Source organism: Danio rerio, chromosome 5 (assembly GCF_049306965.1).
Source record: "Danio rerio strain Tuebingen ecotype United States chromosome 5, GRCz12tu, whole genome shotgun sequence".
Classification (NCBI taxonomy): domain Eukaryota; kingdom Metazoa; phylum Chordata; class Actinopteri; order Cypriniformes; family Danionidae; genus Danio; species Danio rerio.
In genome coordinates, this window is record NC_133180.1 from 9,220,430 (window position 1) to 9,240,000 (window position 19,571).

At 34.8% G+C, this 19,571-nt stretch overlaps 1 protein-coding gene across 2 annotated transcripts in view; it reads right to left on the reverse strand.

The window, feature by feature from the left end:
* Positions 1-267: 267 nt before the first annotated feature.
* rictora (RPTOR independent companion of MTOR, complex 2 a) overlaps positions 268-19,571 on the reverse strand; it is a 79,104-nt gene continuing 59,800 nt past the window's right edge. For both annotated transcript variants that reach the window (XM_009301197.5, XM_021476395.3), the window contains 7 exons: positions 18,209-18,386; positions 17,334-17,418; positions 13,413-13,628; positions 11,537-11,692; positions 8,478-8,601; positions 8,264-8,402; positions 268-4,828 (listed from right to left, as the gene is read on the reverse strand). In XM_009301197.5, the coding sequence (XP_009299472.3) occupies positions 4,769-4,828; positions 8,264-8,402; positions 8,478-8,601; positions 11,537-11,692; positions 13,413-13,628; positions 17,334-17,418; positions 18,209-18,386 (958 nt within the window). In that variant the 3' untranslated portion in view covers positions 268-4,768. The remainder of the gene's footprint in view (positions 4,829-8,263; positions 8,403-8,477; positions 8,602-11,536; positions 11,693-13,412; positions 13,629-17,333; positions 17,419-18,208; positions 18,387-19,571) is intronic.

Consider the following 19,571-nt stretch of genomic DNA (forward strand, 5'->3'; position numbering starts at 1 on the left):
ATAATTTTTATACGTAAACAGCCTTTAAAAATATACGTAGTAATTAAAATCTACTGACATAAATTAACAAAGGTGTCAACAAAAACCCTTAAATGTGTATTTTGGATGTTTTCTTTCAATTAGACGGACAAAAATGAATTTTAAATATGAAAGAAACATGACAAAAAGTGCTGTTTTTCCTGCAGTGAAAGACGTAAAGTTAATAAAAGGTAAACCTTGGGAAAAATAAGATAATATTCCCCCACATGCACTCAAACAGCACAAATGCACAGCATGACTTTTCTTCTTTAATAATATATATTTATCCCTTTGATAAGACTGTAAGATTTTTTTCCAGAGCTGAAAGTGCCCAAAAACACACTGTACACACTTTACAAGGGAAAATACGAATCGGGCAAAACAAAACAAAAACAACGTTTTTAAATTACACCGTCTCTTGCAATGTCATCGTTTAGGAAAAATATAAATATATATTTTTTTCATTTCTTTTACCCTATTTTGTACAGATCCGCAGCACAGGCGCAAGTCAAAGCCGCGGCACGTTTTCTCTTCAGCCAATCAATAAACAACAACAAAAAAACATCCTGCAGTTAATAAATACAAAACTGAATCTGTGTCGATTCATCATGCAAATCTAAAACATCATCTTGGGAGAACAGGAGAGACGGATCAGTGCTTCGTGTGAACATCAGGAACACGTCCAGAACATCAATACAAAAACACACATGTAAAAACTGCGGCTTTACTACCAGACTCCATGATAGTGATATTTGAGACGATCTGTGCCAGTGTTTTCATGTGAAATGTTTCAGTGCGGGTTTGGCTTGATAAAGCAGGTGCATGGTTAAGGAACACACTGGGAATTAATGGATTTAAAAAGGTGAAGGGAAACACTACAAAGTGCTTTGGCAGCTTAAAAGAAACACTTCAGGTTCAACATTAGATATATATCACCAAGAGGAACATGTCATTGGTTACAACAGAAATCATTAAGTATACAGTATAATGCATTAAGAAATTAAGACTGTTATTTAAGTGGTGCACGTTATTATTACTTTTTTGCACATTTATTTATTTATTTATTTTTAAGCACATTTTGCTTCCTGAAAGAAATTGAATTACTTTTAAAGTCTGTAAATAACTGATTTTTTACACATCATGAAAACTATGCGATTTTGGATGCAACAAAAATACATAAACAAAAATGATCTATTTTAAATCAAGGCAATTAAGTCTGTCTTCAGTAATAACTAGGTATATTAATATTCACATTGTAATAATATTGTCATTACAATGAGCTCATTTTTATTCCCGAAAGGATTAAATCCTTTAGTAATTATTGTTAATCTCAAATAATTTTCATTGCTCTGCAAAAATTAATAATACTGTGTGGGATCATTTTTCTTTTTTTGCTTTACAATCATTAATTGACTTTTTAAAGCAATTAGTTGACTTTAATTTGAAAAAAAATTGGTAAATCTGATGCTTTTAAAGCGATTAGTTTTAGTTTACTTTAAAAAAGTGAATAAATCTGATGTTTTAAAGCGATTAGTTTTACTTTACTTTAAAAAAGTGAATAAATCTGATGCTTTAAAGCAATTAGTTTTACTTTACTTTAAAAAAGTGAGTAAATCTGATGTTTTAAAGCAATTAGTTGACTTTAATTTGGAAAACGTGGATATATCTGATGTTTTTAAAGCGATTATTTGACTTCACTTTAAATCGGTGAGTAAATGTGATGTTTTTAAAGGAATTAGTTGACATTACTTTAAAACTGTGAATCTGATGTTTTTAAGCAATTAGCTGACTTTGAAACAGTGATTAAACCTTATGTTTTCAAAAGTTATTAGCTGACTTTACTTTCAAAATATGGATAAATCTGATGTTTTTAAAGCAATTATTTGAATTTAATTAGGAAAAATTAAGTAAATCTGATGTTTTTAAAAGTTATTAGTTGACTTCACATAGTAACAGTGAGTAAACCTGATATTTTAAAAGCGATTACTTGATTTTACTTTGAAACAGTGAATAATTGTGATGTTTTTAAAAGTGATTATTTGCCTTTAATTTGAAAAAAAGGGTAAATCTGATGATTTAATGTGATTAGTTGACTTTAATTTTGAAACAAAATTACTAAATCTGGGGTTTTTAGTGTGATTAGTTGACTTTAATTTAGAAACTATGAATAAACCATGATTTTAAAGTAATTAGTTGACTTTAATTTGAAAATTTGAGTAAACCTGACGTTTTTAACGTAATTAGTTGACTTTACTTTGGGAAAAAATGAATAAAAGTTATCAGTTGACTTTACATTAAAAACATCAGGTGTACTCACTTTTTCAAAGAGATTTTTTGACTTTACTTTAAACCAGTGAGTAAATCTGATGTTTTTAAAAAAGTTTTTAATTGACTTTCAAAATATGGGTAAATCTGATGTTTTAAAAGTGATTAGTTGACTACTTTGGAAAAATTAAATAAATCTGATGTTTTTAAAAGTTATTAATTGACTTAACATTGAAAAAGTGATTAAATCGGATGTTTTTAAAGCGATTAGTTGACTTTACTTTGAAACAGTGAGAAAATTGTGATGTTTTTAAAACTGATTATTAGACTTTACTTCAAAACAGTGGGTAAATCGGATGTTTTAAAGCAATTAGTTAACTTTAGAAACAAAATTGGTAAATCTGGGTTTTTAAAGCGATTAGTTGACTTCACTTTGAAACAGTGAATAAATGTGATGTTTTTAAAACTGATTATTAGACTTTACTTTAAAACAGTGGGTAAATCAGATGTTTTAAAGCGATTAGTTGATTTTACATTAAAACAGTGGGTAAATCGGATGTTTTAAAGCGATTAGTTGACTTTAATTTAGAAACAAAATTGGTGCATCTGGTGTTTTTAATGCAATTAATTGATTTTACTTTGAAACTGTGAGTAAACCTAATGTTTTTAAGTAGTTAGTTGATTTTACATTGAAAAAGTGAGTAAACCTGATGTTTTTAAAATGACAAGTTGACTTTAATTTGATAATAAAGGGAAAATGGGTAAAAAAAAAAAGCTGAATAATTTTTGACATTATTCCAAAAATTAAATTAAGTCAACTTAACATTTCCAAGTTACAATGGGTTTATTACCTTTAAGTAAAGCCAACTTCGTATTTAAGGTAGTAGGTTTACTCACTGCATATTTTAAGTACAGTAACTAATTGCTTTTTACAGTGTATTGGAAATTAGCTTGAAATTACTATAATTGTCCTAAAAATGAAATATTTACTTGTATTGAAAAATTGTATTGAAAAATTAAATCTTTTTCTGTTGTAATCAACATCAAGCCAAAGATTTGGAGAGCAGCACAATATTAAACTGAGAATATTCCATCAAAGGTTCTTGATGATCCCTTTTAGTAAACGTGTCAATAAAACTAACCCATGCATGATTATGTTTATCCGCTTTAATTTCCTGCAAAACTCATCATCAATGTCCCGCCATCAGATCAGATCACATGGACGAATGAGTATAGTTTATACATCTAATTTCTACATCTGTAAACGTTTTACACAGAGATATACCAACCACTGTTTGTCCTAAGTTTCGTGCATCCAGGTCCCATTTAAAGAGACAGTTCACACAAAACTGAACATTCTCTCATCATTTACTTGTTCTGCTTGAGTTTCTTTATTCTGTTGAAGACAAAAAAAGATACTTTGAAGAATGTTGGAAACCTGTAACCTGTATTTGTTCTTCCTCTTATGAAAGTCAGTGGTTATCGGTTTTATTCAACATATCGTCTTTAGTAACAGAGGAAAGAAACCCATAAATATTTGAGGGAGAGTAAATAGTGCGTAAATCTTTATTTTTGGGTGAACTATGCCTTAAATTTTAAAATCTGATGATAAAAAAATGATGATAATCAAAGAGAATTTGGCTTCACGGTAATAATAAAGTGACCTATACTTGATATTATGCTAACTCATCAGATTCACCCTAGCATTTGTGAAAAAGTCCACACTATTACCAATCAAAGAAGCTCAGTGATATGTGTATCAGTGCTCGCTTGTGTGTTTTAATACATTTCCAGCAATAGATGCTAATGTTTGAATATCCCACACCACGTTTTTGTCCCCCCAAACACAGAAATCTGATTGTCTGGAGGTCACAAAAAAATTAATTCAACCACGCATACAAAAACAAATAAATAGCACAAATGCCATCCACGATTGTTTTGCCCGTTCAAACTTCAGGAAGTCCTACATTTCATAGTGAAATCATTTCCAGTGGCACATCTGTTTGTAGTGTTAATGTTTGTAAAATATTGGAAATTTTGTACACGCACGCACGCACGCACGCACGCACGCACGCACGCACGCACGCACGCACGCGCGCGCACGCACACACACACACACACACACACACACACACACACACACACACACACACACACACACACCAGTGCAGAGAAGTGTTCAGCTAATCTGTGCATCTGGAAATCTTAAAGTGTAAACAGCATTTCATTTTTCCTCTCTCGTGAAATAGTTTGTTTGTTGTGCACGCTCAGATCAGACCGTCTGAAGTTCACCTGTTTCACAGTCTGACGACCTTATTTGGTAAACTGCTCCATCTGAACTTTTCCTGCAAGCGTTTACTTCCTCTCCTCCATCTGTCCTCTATCTCCACTTATTCATGTGTCTCTGTGTTGAACGGGAGAAGATGAGGATGATGATGATGATGATGATGGAGGCAGTGAAGTGTTCAGGAAGCTGAGGGAGGCATCAAGACTCTGCATCCTCCACTGATGGTTTAGTCAACACCGCTTCGGCTTCATCATATAGCTGGAGGAAAAACAAAAAACAATAAGTCAACATTATAGATGCACTATAACCAGGAATTGACATTAACACCCGCCAACTTTCCAAACGCGGGTAGCTGGGTTAGACAGACACCTCCACTAGCCACTTTGGCAGGTTGAACATAATTTTTCAATTGGCAGAGCTAGCTCATCTCTAAAGATTAGGATTTAAGTTTAAGACAATTTGTCATTAAGAGCGCAAACGTGATCTAAGAATCAAGAAGTAGCACGATTGATAACTGTTCACAGGAGCAAAAGACAGCATGTGAATACTGAATAAGAGGATGATCAGGCGCACAGTGAGACACAGGAAATCCTCGCGCACTGACGATATTGTAAAGTAGCAGGATGGTGCATGCATGAGCACCACTTTTTCCACTCTATTTTAAAGAGAAATGAATGCTCCAGTTGTGTTTTCAGGCAGGGTTGCTGGTCACTGTAATGAAGTTTACGGCCCTTTGGCCGCCGGGAAGAAGGAGGCAGAGAACCGACGCAGGTTTAAAATATTTATTAATAACAATGACGGCAGCTCCTCACGGAGACTGCCGTCTAAACCAAAACAAACGGACGGCAGCTCCTCACGGAGACTACCGTCAAACTGAAAGCAAAAGTAAAACAATATGCCCGCGCCTGGTCCTCTCTCACCTTCCTCTGCCATCGGTCCTCCTTTTATGGTCCAGAGCTTCTTCCGTGGGATCCGAGGCAGGTGCGCACCGCAGATGTATCCACTTACGCGGTGGCCTAACCCTGTTCCCACGGCTCTCGGCCATGCCCCCTCGCCACAGTCACACTTTATTTGATGGTCTGTTTGTTGAGTTTAAGTTACATTGAAAGTAATTTTCATTGGATTATAAGTAGACTTTTAGGTTGGGGTTAGATTTGCGATTAGGGTTAGTGTAAATTGACATGTAGTTGCAAAGTTGCTTGTAGTCAGTTAAATGTCTGTTGAAGGAGCAGTATCAATCTCAAATGGACCATCAAAATAAAGTGTTACCCTGTTGCTTCATGCAAGGAAACGGACACCGGGAGCCTTTAAGGACTTGTGTGAATCACATCATCTGTGCTTAAAAAGCTCCCATTTCTTCTGTTTATTAGGAGATTAACTCTCCATTTCACTATAGTTAACTGGTGATCTGGGACCTTTAGCCTGGATAGATGGCTGTTTATAATTTTAGACACATGAGAATAGTTTTTAATGAATATTTTTTGTTATATAAAAAGTTATGTTTTGATGCATTATTTTAACTTTGTATCAAGGAAATAAGTAGTTTGGTGTGGCCAGAGAACAAAAAAGGTAAATCCCTAATGTTGAGCCCTGAAAAGTCATGTGAAATAAAACTAATTGTAATTCGACACAATGAAACTACAACCCATATGCTCATGCTCACTGAGCAAGGTCACAATACACAAAAAACTTGTGCACATAACACACAATTTAACCTTTCCAGGCTTTAGTGGCCACATGCGTGGACAGCACATTTGAGCCCTTAAGTGGCTATTTAAAATACTTTCAATGTTTTATATTTTGTTAAAGACATACAGTGTCATGCTGCAACTGTTTTGCAGCATATGAAATGTCCCAAACACAATTTTTAACTGTCCAAAATGGGGATAATGGGAGAGTTTTTACTCTCTGATAGTCAAAGCAAGTAAAAAAAATTATATGTTATATATGCATTACAAAAAAGTCAGGAAAAAGAGTTTTATGTAAATTCGGACCTTGAGTCCACATATATGGACATAATTTTTCTCTAAAAGTACATCATATCGAAAGATGATACAAGATTTTATTCTAACTAGGTTTCAATAAGCCCAAATAGCAAAGAGAAATAAAAAAACACCTGTTAAAAACAACAGGAGGTTAAATAAAGTCACATTTATTCATGCCAAAGTCAAATTTTTGCATATGACATATATTTTTCCAACAACAAAATTGTGGCTAGTAAAAATGGTGAGCGGCTAGTAATGTTGGAAAACTGCTAGCCACAGTGGCTTGTGGTCAAATTCTCAAGTCTTTTTTAATTTAAAATACCGCAATAGCTTCATTACAAAAATGAAAATAGAAGAAAAAGTCAACATAACAGATGCCCTGTAAAATGATGCAACAATTTTTATTCTGAGCCGAAATTTATTTGTAATTACAGTTTAAGTCAGAAGTTTAACCTTCCTGAATTATTAACCCCCTGTATATTTTTACCCCAATTTCAGTTTAATTTCAGATTTTTCTCAACACATTTCTAAACATAGGAGTTTTAATAACTCATTTCTAATAACTGATTTTTTTTATATTTGCCATGACGACAGCACTTAATATGTAGATAAGATATTAGATAGTTTAGATATAACATACTAGTATTCAGTTTAAAGTGACAATTAAAGGTTTAACTAGATTAATTAGGCAAGTTAATTGCTTCAATTTCAGCCGAAATTTAATTTCAGCCGATATTTTCTCCAGAAATTTTTTATAGAAAATACTGTGGAAAAAGTCCTTGCTCTGTTAAAGATCATTTGGGAAATATTTATAAAAAGAAAGACAAAAATTCAAAAGAGGGAAAATCATTGTGACCTTAATTGTAAGTAACTATTGAAATAAATGGGTTTCATAATGCAGAGCTTTCCTTGTCCAGTGTGAAAGCCATTTAAGATCATGTTATGGCCTGAAGAAAGAGTGAAACTAGCATCTTGGACAATTCTTGTATTCAGCCATTTTTCTCTTTCAGATAAGAAGCAGAGTGTGGAAGATATTCCTGTAATTGTGTATATTCACCCTAAAAAAAGTTTCAAATTGGAAATATTTATTTATTTATATATGTTTTTGCTTTTACAAGTAAAAACAGCACTATTGTCAAATGTTAGTATACTTAAAAATGACAATTTTCAATTTTAACATATACTTTAATTCAATTTCTGTGAGGAAAAGCTGAATAATTACTCAAGTCTGATGTGACCCTTCAGAAATCATTCTAATATGCCGATTTGGTGCTTAATTATTACAGACAGTTAATCATTAATAACGGTTCTTTTTATTTTTGCTGGGAAGTGTTTGCTGCTTATTTTTTTAATGTAATTCTATGATACATTCTATGATACTTAGTTTCAGGACTTTTTGATGAATGGAATAATGAAAACAACATTTATGTACCTGCCTATAACTTTATAAATGTCAATTTTTTGTACTTGATTTGTCCCCTGTAATTTGCATAGTTGTTCACATAATAAATACATATAATGTTTATTTAATTTATGTATTGTGTACACCTTTTTAAATTTACTATATGGGTGGTCCCTGGTATGAAAAAGAGCCTGCAACCAAATGTAGAAGATATGAACAAGCCTGGTAAACTCAGAGACTTTTAATTCAAGTGCTGTAAAATGATTGTGGTGGATATGAGAGAAGTGTTTATAATTAATGGCGTACCGGAATGAACTGCACATCCTGGAAGAGCTCTTGGATGAAGCGGCGTGAGGCCAGACGAAAGGTGCAGGAAGCCAGCAGGAAGGAAACCTCGGAGTACAGGCAGATGTCATCAAACGCGTACGGAAACTTCTCCTTTATCCTGCAGTTGGTAGCAGAATGTTATGCACAGTAAAGACGCCGAACACACATGCAGCTCTTTTTACTCTGTTCTTACGTCAGCAGGCCGGTTTCATGTCCTTTGGTACCAACTGAAGAGCTGAGGTTGATGACGAGCCGCAAAACCTCTTTTCTCAGCAGAACTCGACAGGCCGGCCCGTCCTCAGATATGGCCTTTCCTCCTACACAAACACATCTGTTAGATGTCTGTTCTGTTGCTCTTTAAACTAAATTAAAGATAGGCTTTCACGCATCTACACATTTTCTCGCTTTTCCTGCATGCTAGAATGAGTTCTTTTTAATTCAATATTTTTTTCTGAGCAAAGTGACCATCATGCATTTTTAACATCATTTAAATATATAAAATAATGTTGATATAACAAACCAAATGTCATTAAAATCAAGTAGCAGAGCACTTTCTAGAACAGTAGACTCTATACTTGTATATAATTTAATAATAAAATTTGTCTGAATATCTGTAATAAATTTCATGCTTATACAAATATGAAAACTTCCAAAATAAAAATGTGTATTAACATAATATTTATGTATTTAGTGTATATTTAGGTATATATATATATATATATATATATATATATATATATATATATATATATATATATATATATATATATATATATATTTAGGTATATATATATATATATATATATATATATATATATATATATATATATATATATATATATATATATATATATATATATACAACAGTTCTGTCAGGTTCTCAAATCTGATTGGCTGATAGCTGTGCGATATTCTGCAATATCAGAACTCCTACAGCCTCTTTACCCTTTGTGTATTACTCTGCCCACATACAGCCAGCAAAAAGCAGACACTACAGATCTATAAATTAAAAGATGCATGCTCAACTGTTTAACTGTCAGCTTATGAATTGAATCAGGAAGAAAGTAGTTCCTCAAACAAAAGGGTTTTTGAGACTCTCCATGTTTGATTTTGTTTTTATATACACAATTATGCCGCCAAACTATTGTATAAACGCAATATCACATTCGTAGCAGTGCGATATGGCTGTATATCGGCACTGGTGGGGGCACTAAGGCACTCAGCCTTAGAGAGAGAGAGAGAGAGAGGGAGAGGGAGAGAGGTAGAGGGAGGGAGGGAGGGAGGGAGAAAGAGAAAGAGAGAGAGAGAGAGAGAGAGAGGGGGGGGGGGGGGGGGGGGGAGGGAGGGAGAGAGTTAGGTCCATAAATATTGGGACATTGACATTTCTAACAGTGTAGCTCTACTTACCAACACAATGGATTTGAAATAAAATACACCTAGATGCGCTTTAACAGCTTTAATTTGAGGGTATTTATATCCAAATCAGGTGAACGCTGCAGGAATTATAAAAATTTGCATATGCGCCTCCCACTTGTTAAGGGTCCAAAAGTAACTGGACAATTGACTTCTAAGCTGTTCCACGGCCAGGTGTGTGTTATAACCTTCATTATCCCAATTACAATGAGCAGATAAAATGTCCAGAGTTAATTTCAAGTGTGCTATTTGCATTTGTAATCTGTTACTGACAGCTATCAAGATGAGATCAAAAGAGCTGCCGCTATTAGTCAAGCAAGCCATCATTAGGCTGAAAACACAAAACAAACCCATCAGAGAGATAGCAAAAACATCAGGCGTGGCCAAAACAACTGTGTGTAACATTCTTAAAAAGAAGTAACGCACCAAGACCCGGAAGACCACAGAAACAACTGTGGTGGACAACCAAATAATTCTTTCCCTGGTGAAGAAAACACCCTTCACAAAAGCTGGCCAGAACAAAAACATTCTCCAGGAGGTAGGTGCATGTGTGTCAAAGTCAACAATTAAGAGACGACTACACCAGAGTGAATACAGAAGGTTCATCACAAGATTTAAACCATTGGTGAGCTTCAAAAACAGGAAGGCCAGATTAGACTTCGAAAAAAGCCTGGAACACCATCACATGGACAGATGAGATCAAGATCAACTTGTACCAGAGTGATGGAAAGAGAAGTGTACGGAGAAGGAAAGGAACTGCTCATGATCCTAAGCAGTAAAGTATGGTGGTGATAGTCATGGTGTGGGCATGTATGGCTGTCAATGGAACTGGTTCTCTTGTATTTATTGATGAGGTGACTGTTGACAAAAGCAGCAGGATGAATTCTGAAGTGTTTCAGGCAATGTTTTCTGCTCATATTCAGCTATTGCTTCAGAACTCATTGGATGTCGCTTTACAGTGCAGATGGAAAATGACCAAAAGCATACTGAAAAAGCAACCAAAGAGTTTTTGAAGGGAAAGAAGTGGAATGTTATGCAATGGCCAAGTCAATCACCTGACTTGAACTCGATTAAAGGGAAAATGACCCAAGAACAAGCAGAAACTGAAGACAGTTACTGTAGAGGCCTGGCAGAGCACCACCAGGAATAAAATCCAGACTCTTGTGATGTCTATGTGTTCCAGACTTTAGGCTGTAATTGACTGCAACAGATTTGCAACCAAGAATTAAAGTGAAAGTTCGATTATGATTATTATTCTGTCCAGTTACTTTTGGACCCTTAACAAGTGGGAGGCAGATATGCAAACTGTTGTAATTTCTACAGCGTTCACCTGATTTGGATGTAAATACCCTGAAAAAAAGCAGACAGTCTGCAGGTAAAGCAAATCTTGTTCATTTCATTAAATACGAACACTCATTTTAAAAGCAATTGACAGTTTGACAGCACTAAAACATTTTTAATTTGATTTGATTTGAAAACAATAACAGATATTGCTCTCATAACTGTAACTATTTTTCTCATGCTTACTATTTTTATTTATCTCATTATTTGAATTGCTATATTTATGAAGTATTTTATTCTGCGTGGTTCTTTGGGATAAAAATGTTCCCTGTTTTTCTTTACTCTTTGATAAGAAACCTTTATAGGAACAGTTTATTTGACTCGAATGAAACCTTTAAAACGTTAAACCCAGATGTTCACTAATATACCAGCAAAAATTACTTCCAACTGCAGAAATCATGAGTTGTGAAAAGTGTAAGCAGTGGCTTGGTCTCTGTTTGAGAATTAGCATCAAAATGTGACAGAGGTGAAAGTGAACCAGCGCTGCTCCTCACTCACCCAGTATGATCTCAGTGCTGGGAGTGCTGCAGGCGGAGCCCTGACTGACGGCCGCATCACTGCAGCCCGACACCCCGGAGAACTTGGACTGAGCGACCACCTCCAGGTGATTATGGGATGGCTGACTGTGCCACTGAGAGAAACCATCAGACAGATCTGGCATAGGCGGAGGAGGAGAGGGGGTAAATAAATAACATAGCAATCTTTAGGTTTTTGGAGAAATCACAAAATATAAAGCATATATCCAACTGTTTATCCTACTTTCAGAAAGGAAAGGAGTTGTTGAACTAGGCTACTGTCCATTTATTCATATAGATTTGTTCTTTTTTTAATTAGGCTACGTCATTTGCACCGTTTGGTCCAACTGTTGGGCTCGCGAGCAGAGATCTGAAGAGTCTTTAACACTACATTAAATGAAACTACTTTATAGCTCTCAAATCTGGATTAGAGAATGTGTTGGTCTCCCACACCAAGCATTTGTTTTTAATCTGGGTTTATCTGGCAAAGAATTGTATACTTTTATTGTGGTCATCTCTTCAGGTACCCTCTTTAAAATGTGGTTGACTCAAGCATGTACGGTATTCTCATTCAAGAAACTCACCTATGACATGCATCAAAAGTCTGATTATTTTTATCAGCTGAGGACACCTTTTTTGCATTACATAAATAATTTCTCTTGATTTTCTATGCTATGGTGCACATTTAGCTCCCAGCCTGACTGTATTATCTTGTTTACTTGTTTGTATATTTCCCATTATTTCCTACTGTATAGCTGAGACTGTTTTAGAATGTTGTGATGTATTAACTGACGATAAATAAAAAATAAATAAATAACAATAACTCTCCTCTTATTTCTCATAATTGTGAGATATACAGTTGAAGTCAGAATTATTAGCCCCCCTGAATTATGTGCCCCCTTGTTAATTTTTTCCCCTAATTTCCGTTTAACGGAGAGATTTTTTTTTTCAACACATTTCTAAACATACTTTTAACAGCTCATTTCTAATAACGGATTTATTTTATCTTTGCCATGATGACAGTACATAATATTTGACTAGATATTTTTTAAGACACTTCTAAACAGCTTAAAGTGATATTTAAAGGCTTAACTAGGTTAATTAGGCTGGTTAGGGTAATTAGGCTAGTTATTGTATAATGATGGTTTGTTCAGTAGACTATCGAAAAAATATATAGCTTAAAGGGGCTAATAATATTGACCTTAAAATGGATTTTAAAAAATTAAAAACTCCTTTTATTCTAGCCAAAATAAAACAAAAAAGACTTTTTCCAGATGAAAAAATATTATCAGACATACTGTGAAAATTTCCCTGCTCGGTTAAACATAATTTGGGAAATATTTGAAAAGAAAAAAAAAAGAAAAAATGAAAGGGGGGCTAATAATTCTGACTTTAACTCTATATATTTAAGAGTCAGCATTCAGACGTACTCAGAATTATCTCAGACATGTCATTATCAAACAATTGAGACTTTATTTATTAGTAATCTGATTTCCCCCCTCACAATTCTGCCTTAATAGCTCACAAATTTGAGTTGACATCTCACAATTTTGAGAAAAAAGGCAGAATTACACACATGTATCACACTATTTTGAGATAAAAACTCGCAATAACCTTTTTTTGCTTTTAATCAGTGGCTGGAACTGGCTTCCATAAACATCAGCTTTGACATCATTAAACAACAATTACAAAATGATCATAAACCAACATCACATACAACCAATCATTTCTAATAGACATGCTAATACAACATAGAAAAAAATATATAAGGTCGTATATAATTTGATTACACATTCTTATGCACTCTTTTTCTAAAACAGCAGGATGATTTATAAACATCCACAAGGACTTTTTCTCACCATTGTGATTGTGCGTGTTGTTCAGGTGGCTGTGTGTGTGAGAGCCGAGGGCGTTGATCGCGCTGCAGTAAAGGCAGTTCTGCTCTGTGTGTTCCTGTAAGCCTGTGGTCTCCTCTGCCCCCAGCAGGTGGTGCTGCTCTGACCGGCTGCTGTTCAGCAGCTCTGTGATGCTCACCTGCTGCTTCAGTGGAGGGCCACGACACGATTCCAGAAAACCTGAGAGTGCCGATATGCAAAAAACACCACACAGATGAAGTGTTTTAATATTATTAGGCATTCAACATTCCTGTTAAAGGCATTAAAGGAGATCTATTACGCAAAAGTCACTTTTGTAAGGGGTTGTGTGTCAGCAGTGTGAATAAAGCCAGCCTCTAATGGGAAAAATTAATTTATTCTACTTTTTATAATCACACTGGATAAAAACAGTCTGCTGAAACACTCTGATTGATATTCTCCCTTTGTATATGTCACCATAGAGGGAAAGCCCCGCTAATTTGTGACTATCCCTCATTAGCATAATTAGCCCAGAGTGAGTAGCAGCGATCCGCTATTAGATATTTGAATCTGCCACTATGCTGACACACAGGCATTTGTGGTTCCACCCCCTTTTGAAAAGATCAAAATCTAATTTGAATTTAAAGCGACAGTCACCAAATCGGCACAATTAGGATCCCTAAAAGAGGCAGCTTTGCAGAGTTATAAAACATTATTTGTGTGCTATTTTGAGCTGAAACTTCACATTCACATAGCGACATCAGAAGCTTATTTTACATCTTGTAAAAAGGGCATAACAGGCCTCCTTAAAAGGGGAAGTTCACAGAAAAAATTTAAATGTATCAACTCTCAAGTGGTTTTAATTTTTTGTGGTTTTCAAAAGAAGATATTTTGAAGAGTTCTAAAAATCTGCATCCATAGAAGGAAAAATAAATACTATGGAAGTCAATGGTTACAGGTCTTCAGCTTTCTTCAAAATATCTTGTGTTCAATGGAAGAAAGAAATCCAAACAGGTTTGAAACAAGTAAAGTGACAATCTTCCCCAAGTTTGGACTCAACATATAAAATATATGTAGTCAATAATCATAATTTCAGTCAGTTAAAACATCACCATGATCTGAAAACTTTTTTACAGTTAAGTTTTGCAACCCAACTAAAGGATGATTCACTTATTTAAACTCCATTAGACTTTCTGTTATAAAATTATAGGTGAGCATTTTAACCTAGATTAATCTCACTGTAATCATGGAATTAATCTACATTAAAATGGCTCATTTGAATTCTGCCGAAGGCATTCAGAATATGTGTGCTACCCAAATAATGACTGAAAGTAAGTCTTTGAGAACGGGTTTCTCAAGCCAGGTGGCGCATTAGACCAGGGGCTTATCTCCTGTTTCCAAAATGCATCACAAACTGCTTGAGAAACTGTTCTGCTACGAAAATTGGTGATGAAAATAAATGATGTTCAATAAGATGTACTTGTGTTTACTAACTGTTTATTCAGTTAAATATGATTTTTTGAACTATTTGAAACTGTAGGGCTACTTAAGCTCCAAACAGCGATTTTTAATCACCTTAATCCGACTAAAGTCATAGCTGAACTAAACAGAACTGGAAATAAGACATGTGGCGTATGCAGATATCAGTGGCATTAATGTAGTAAACACCGCGACCAAACTATTACCATCATGTAGGACTTTTCACCATATTTTACGACAAGATCCACACACGCGGCTATCAGTAAAAGACCGTATATACACACACACACACACACACACACACACACACACACACACACACACACACACACACACACAAACACACAAACACACAAACACACAAACACACAAACACACAAACACACACAAACACACAGGGGCATGAAAGAAAAGTTCATGAGTTAAAGTGAAACTGCTAATCTGCAGTTAAAGTCAGCCAAAATTACAGGAAACTCTTTCATGAAAGCACTTCACGTAAACACCTTAATTATATTATTGTCTATTAAGGCAAATAACTAGATTACAGATGTCCACGTAAGCGTGGTCAGTAGTGTCTTCGACGTAAGTGAAAGATCCAGAAGGGCATCCTGCTGATTTGATTCAGAAGAGCATTTGTTTGTCAGACGGCTCTCGGTCAGGTATACATCCGCGCTAAAATATCAAGGTTAAAGTCATCACAGCTTGCGTAGAACAGACCCAGCTCCCAACTTTGAGAATAGATTAACGGCGATTTTTTTATCACTCGATAAGAGTCTCGCGTTATTGCAGCACGTTAACGTACCAACACTGTATAAAATAAACTTGCGTTTTACCAGACCCTCGGTTTACCCGCGCTGCAGTTGTTCTCGATTAGTTCAGTCACAGCAAGCTGTCATGTACTGTTTGTGTTCGGTTCACTGAATCACGCATGTGCAGTATTATTTGTTCATCCCTTCTCAGATCTGATCTCTGTGCACTGTTCTAATGCTGCACTCACACCAGACACGGAAGCATCAAGCGTGAGTTATTTACACGTTTAGTCAATGCAAAGACACGAATAGACATCCAAGCTGAATGCTTCCATCATCCAGGTTAAGTTTCTAGAGGAGTTTATGAACTCTTAGAGCTGGGTGTACCTGTGAAAGGATCTAGTGGACTCAGACACGGCTCCAAACAAATCGATGCTGATTTTCAGCATCCATAAAGCACATAAACAGTTATTTTCTCAATAAAATCTATGATGCGAATTTGCGTCTGTTCTGAAGCGGATTTGACGTGCGAATGAAGCAGATTTTGATGTGAGAATAAAGCGAGTAAACTCAAATGTGCACATGTCTATTTACGTGTTCCATGTCTGGTGTGAACACAGCATAACAGCTGAATATCTAGGGAAATTTCGAGCAAGAGGGGGGTATCAGGCATGTTAAAAGTAAGTAGTTTGTGGATAAGTGCTTAATGTTACTGGAGACGCGAATTGATTCAAATGTAATTTGAAACAGAATAGTGTCCCCTTCACTTTTACTGGGGCATTAGGACTTACGCAGACCACAGGTTGAGCGCCCCCTGCTGGCCACCACTTCCAACAGCAACCTAGTTTTCCCATGTGGTCTCCCATCCAGATACTGACCAGGCTCAGCCCTGCTTAGCCTGGTCAGGGTGATACGGCTGTGGCAAATGACTCAGTTTGATTTAGTGAATTAGTCCAACCGGTTCACTTAGAATTCTGGTTAAAAAGAATGATTCGTTCGCGATTGGGATACAGAAATAAAACCCATTATTGGGCACAAATGTGTTAAAGTAATAAGGTGATTTAAATGACCTTGAATGTGGCATGGTTGATTGGAGTATTTCAGAAACTGCTAAACTACTGGGATTTTCCCACACAACCATCTCTTGGGTTTACAGAGAACGGTCCGAAAAAGAGTATATTGACATTTTAAATCATAATATTTCAAATGATTCCTGTTTTACTATAACTTTGATAAAATAAATACCTTTGTGATGAGAGACTTCCAAACAGCTTACACACTCTTAAACTGATATAAAACAGTGTATTTTTATTGAAATATAACCATAATATTATTAATGATTATGGTTATATTTTTATTGATATATAACGTTAATCATTAATATTATGGTCATTAAGCCTTTGATAGTCTTCGGTCATTTTAGACCAAACATTTTTTAGACAGCAATAACTAAAAAATTTTAATTACAACATAAAAAATACATATTGCTTTCAATAGAGAAACATGATGTTTTGATATAGAAAAAACATTATTAAACAATTATAAATTTGATTGATTTTACAAAAAAACAAAACAAAAAAAACAGGGTATTTTAGAAGCCTTCGCCCCTTTTTGTTTGGCTAAAATCACAAGTGTGATTCCCATATAAGGAACATCAGAGAGTTAATAATAATTCTGAAAAGAAAAGTAAAAGTCGTACCATCTGATTCCCCAAAATTAAATTTTGATGATTTATCTCCAGCTGGAGGACTCGTTCTCTTCTGGAAATATGACGTTTCTTTAATCTAAAAAAAAAAAAATACAAACACAGCACAATTAACATGACACAAAGGCTACTAGCATTTGTTTTTTTAATCTTTTCCTCATCAAACTGTTAAAAACAATTTGCATGATCACAAAGCATCCTTCTGAATAAGTCATGCAATCAGAACTACATGTCATACACAGTAGAGGCACAACAATGAACTTTTTTAAATCTGATTTTAAATGATCATATAATTTTTGTTTGTTTGTTTTGTAATAAATAAAATGATATACAGTTTAAGTCAGAATTATCGGCCCTCCTGAATTATTAGCCCCACTGTATATGTTTTATTCTCCAATTTCTGTTTAACACAAATATTGATTCAACACATTTCTAAACATAATAGTTTTAATAACTCATTTCTAATAACTGATTTATTTTAGCTTTGCCATGATGACAGTAAATAATATTTGACTAGATATTTTTCAAGACACTTCTATACAGCTTAAAGTGACATTTAAAGGCTTAACATGGTTAATTAGCCAAGTTAGAATAATTAGGCAAGTCATTGTATAATGATGGTTTGCTCTGTAGACAATCGAAAACAAATATTGCTTAAGGAGGCTAATAATATTGGTAAAAAAAAAAAGCTGCTTCTATTCTAGCCCAAATAAAACAAATAAGACTTTCTCCAGAAGAAAAAATATTATAGGAACTGCTGTGAAAAATTCCTTCCTCTGTTAAACATGATTTGGGAAATATTTAAAAACAGGAGAGCTAATAATTTAGATGTTAACTGTATATACTCTACACCACCAAAAAAATTGTACCTGAAACATATTGTTGATGTCCAAGGGCAGTGCCAGACCGATGTAGTCCTCACTGCAGCCGAAGGTGGCGCTAGAGACCATGGAGCGCAGGGAAGAGGAGCGCTGCAGAGTGGAGTGATTGATGGGACTCAACAAGTCCTCTTTATCCAGAGACGCAAAACTCAGAGCTTTCAAAAACCTGTGAGAGGAGTGAACACAAGCACATGCACTGCAAAATATTAGCTCAAACATCTCAATTCTCAGGTCCAGTTTCTCTAAATCCTGCCTAACAGAGACTCTACTTGGCTCTGATTGGTCAGTTAATTTGCTCAGATAGTTGTGATTGGTCAACCACGTATAGTACAGCAAGTGTTGGAAACCAAACAGCCATTACCTTACTTAAATGGACCCTTGTCACAAGATGATTATGGCACATTAAACAAACATCAGCATCTGATCAACCCACTGGCAAGGCTGTAATTTTTTATTTAAATAATAATAATAATAATAATTCACCACAACACAACTAATGACACAACTAGGCATGGGATGAGGTATACCATGGTTTGGAAAAGTCAAGGTTTTAACACCGCAAAAATTTTCTGTAATACCGTTCCTAAAGTATGTGTAGGTTTTTTTTATTTACATTTTTTTAACAACAGCATCTCCAGCAGAAAAATATCCAAAGATGCCAATTTAAATAATAAAGAAATCAGTCTTTTTGAAACTATCGAAGACAGCAGAAATCAATGATTCATTTTCATTATTTATCCTAACATGTTTAACTGCTCCAAAATATTATAAATGTTTCTCAAAATAGAATATTTTGTGTTCAAAATTAGTTTTTTTACACAGACATTTAAAAAGAATATATTTTAGAGCAGTAATCACAATACCGTGATCCCGTGACATTTTTATCCAAGGTTATTATACCGTCAGAATCTTAAACCGGCCCATGCCTTCACACAACACCAACAAAGTCTGTAGGACCTGCAGGAGTAGAGTTATCATCAGCACTACATCATCTAGGTTAGGGCTATGGGATTCGGGGATATATCTAATTTGGATTTTTCTGACTTTAAAATTGTGATTTGATTTGTGATTTAATTTTGTGAAGTCACGCTTCAGCTCAATGTCTTCAATAGTGTGCAGCACACACTTTAAACGAAGAGAATTCAAGATGCTTTAATTATATAGATTTATTAAGCATCTATATGAATAAAGCCTACAGTTGAAGTCAGAATTATTCGCCCCTTTGAATTTTTTGTTCTTTTTTAAATATTTCCCAAATGATGTATAACAGAGCAGGGACATTTTACACAGTATGTCTGATAATATTTCTTCTTTAGGAGAAAGTCTTATTTGTTTTATTTTGGCTAGAATA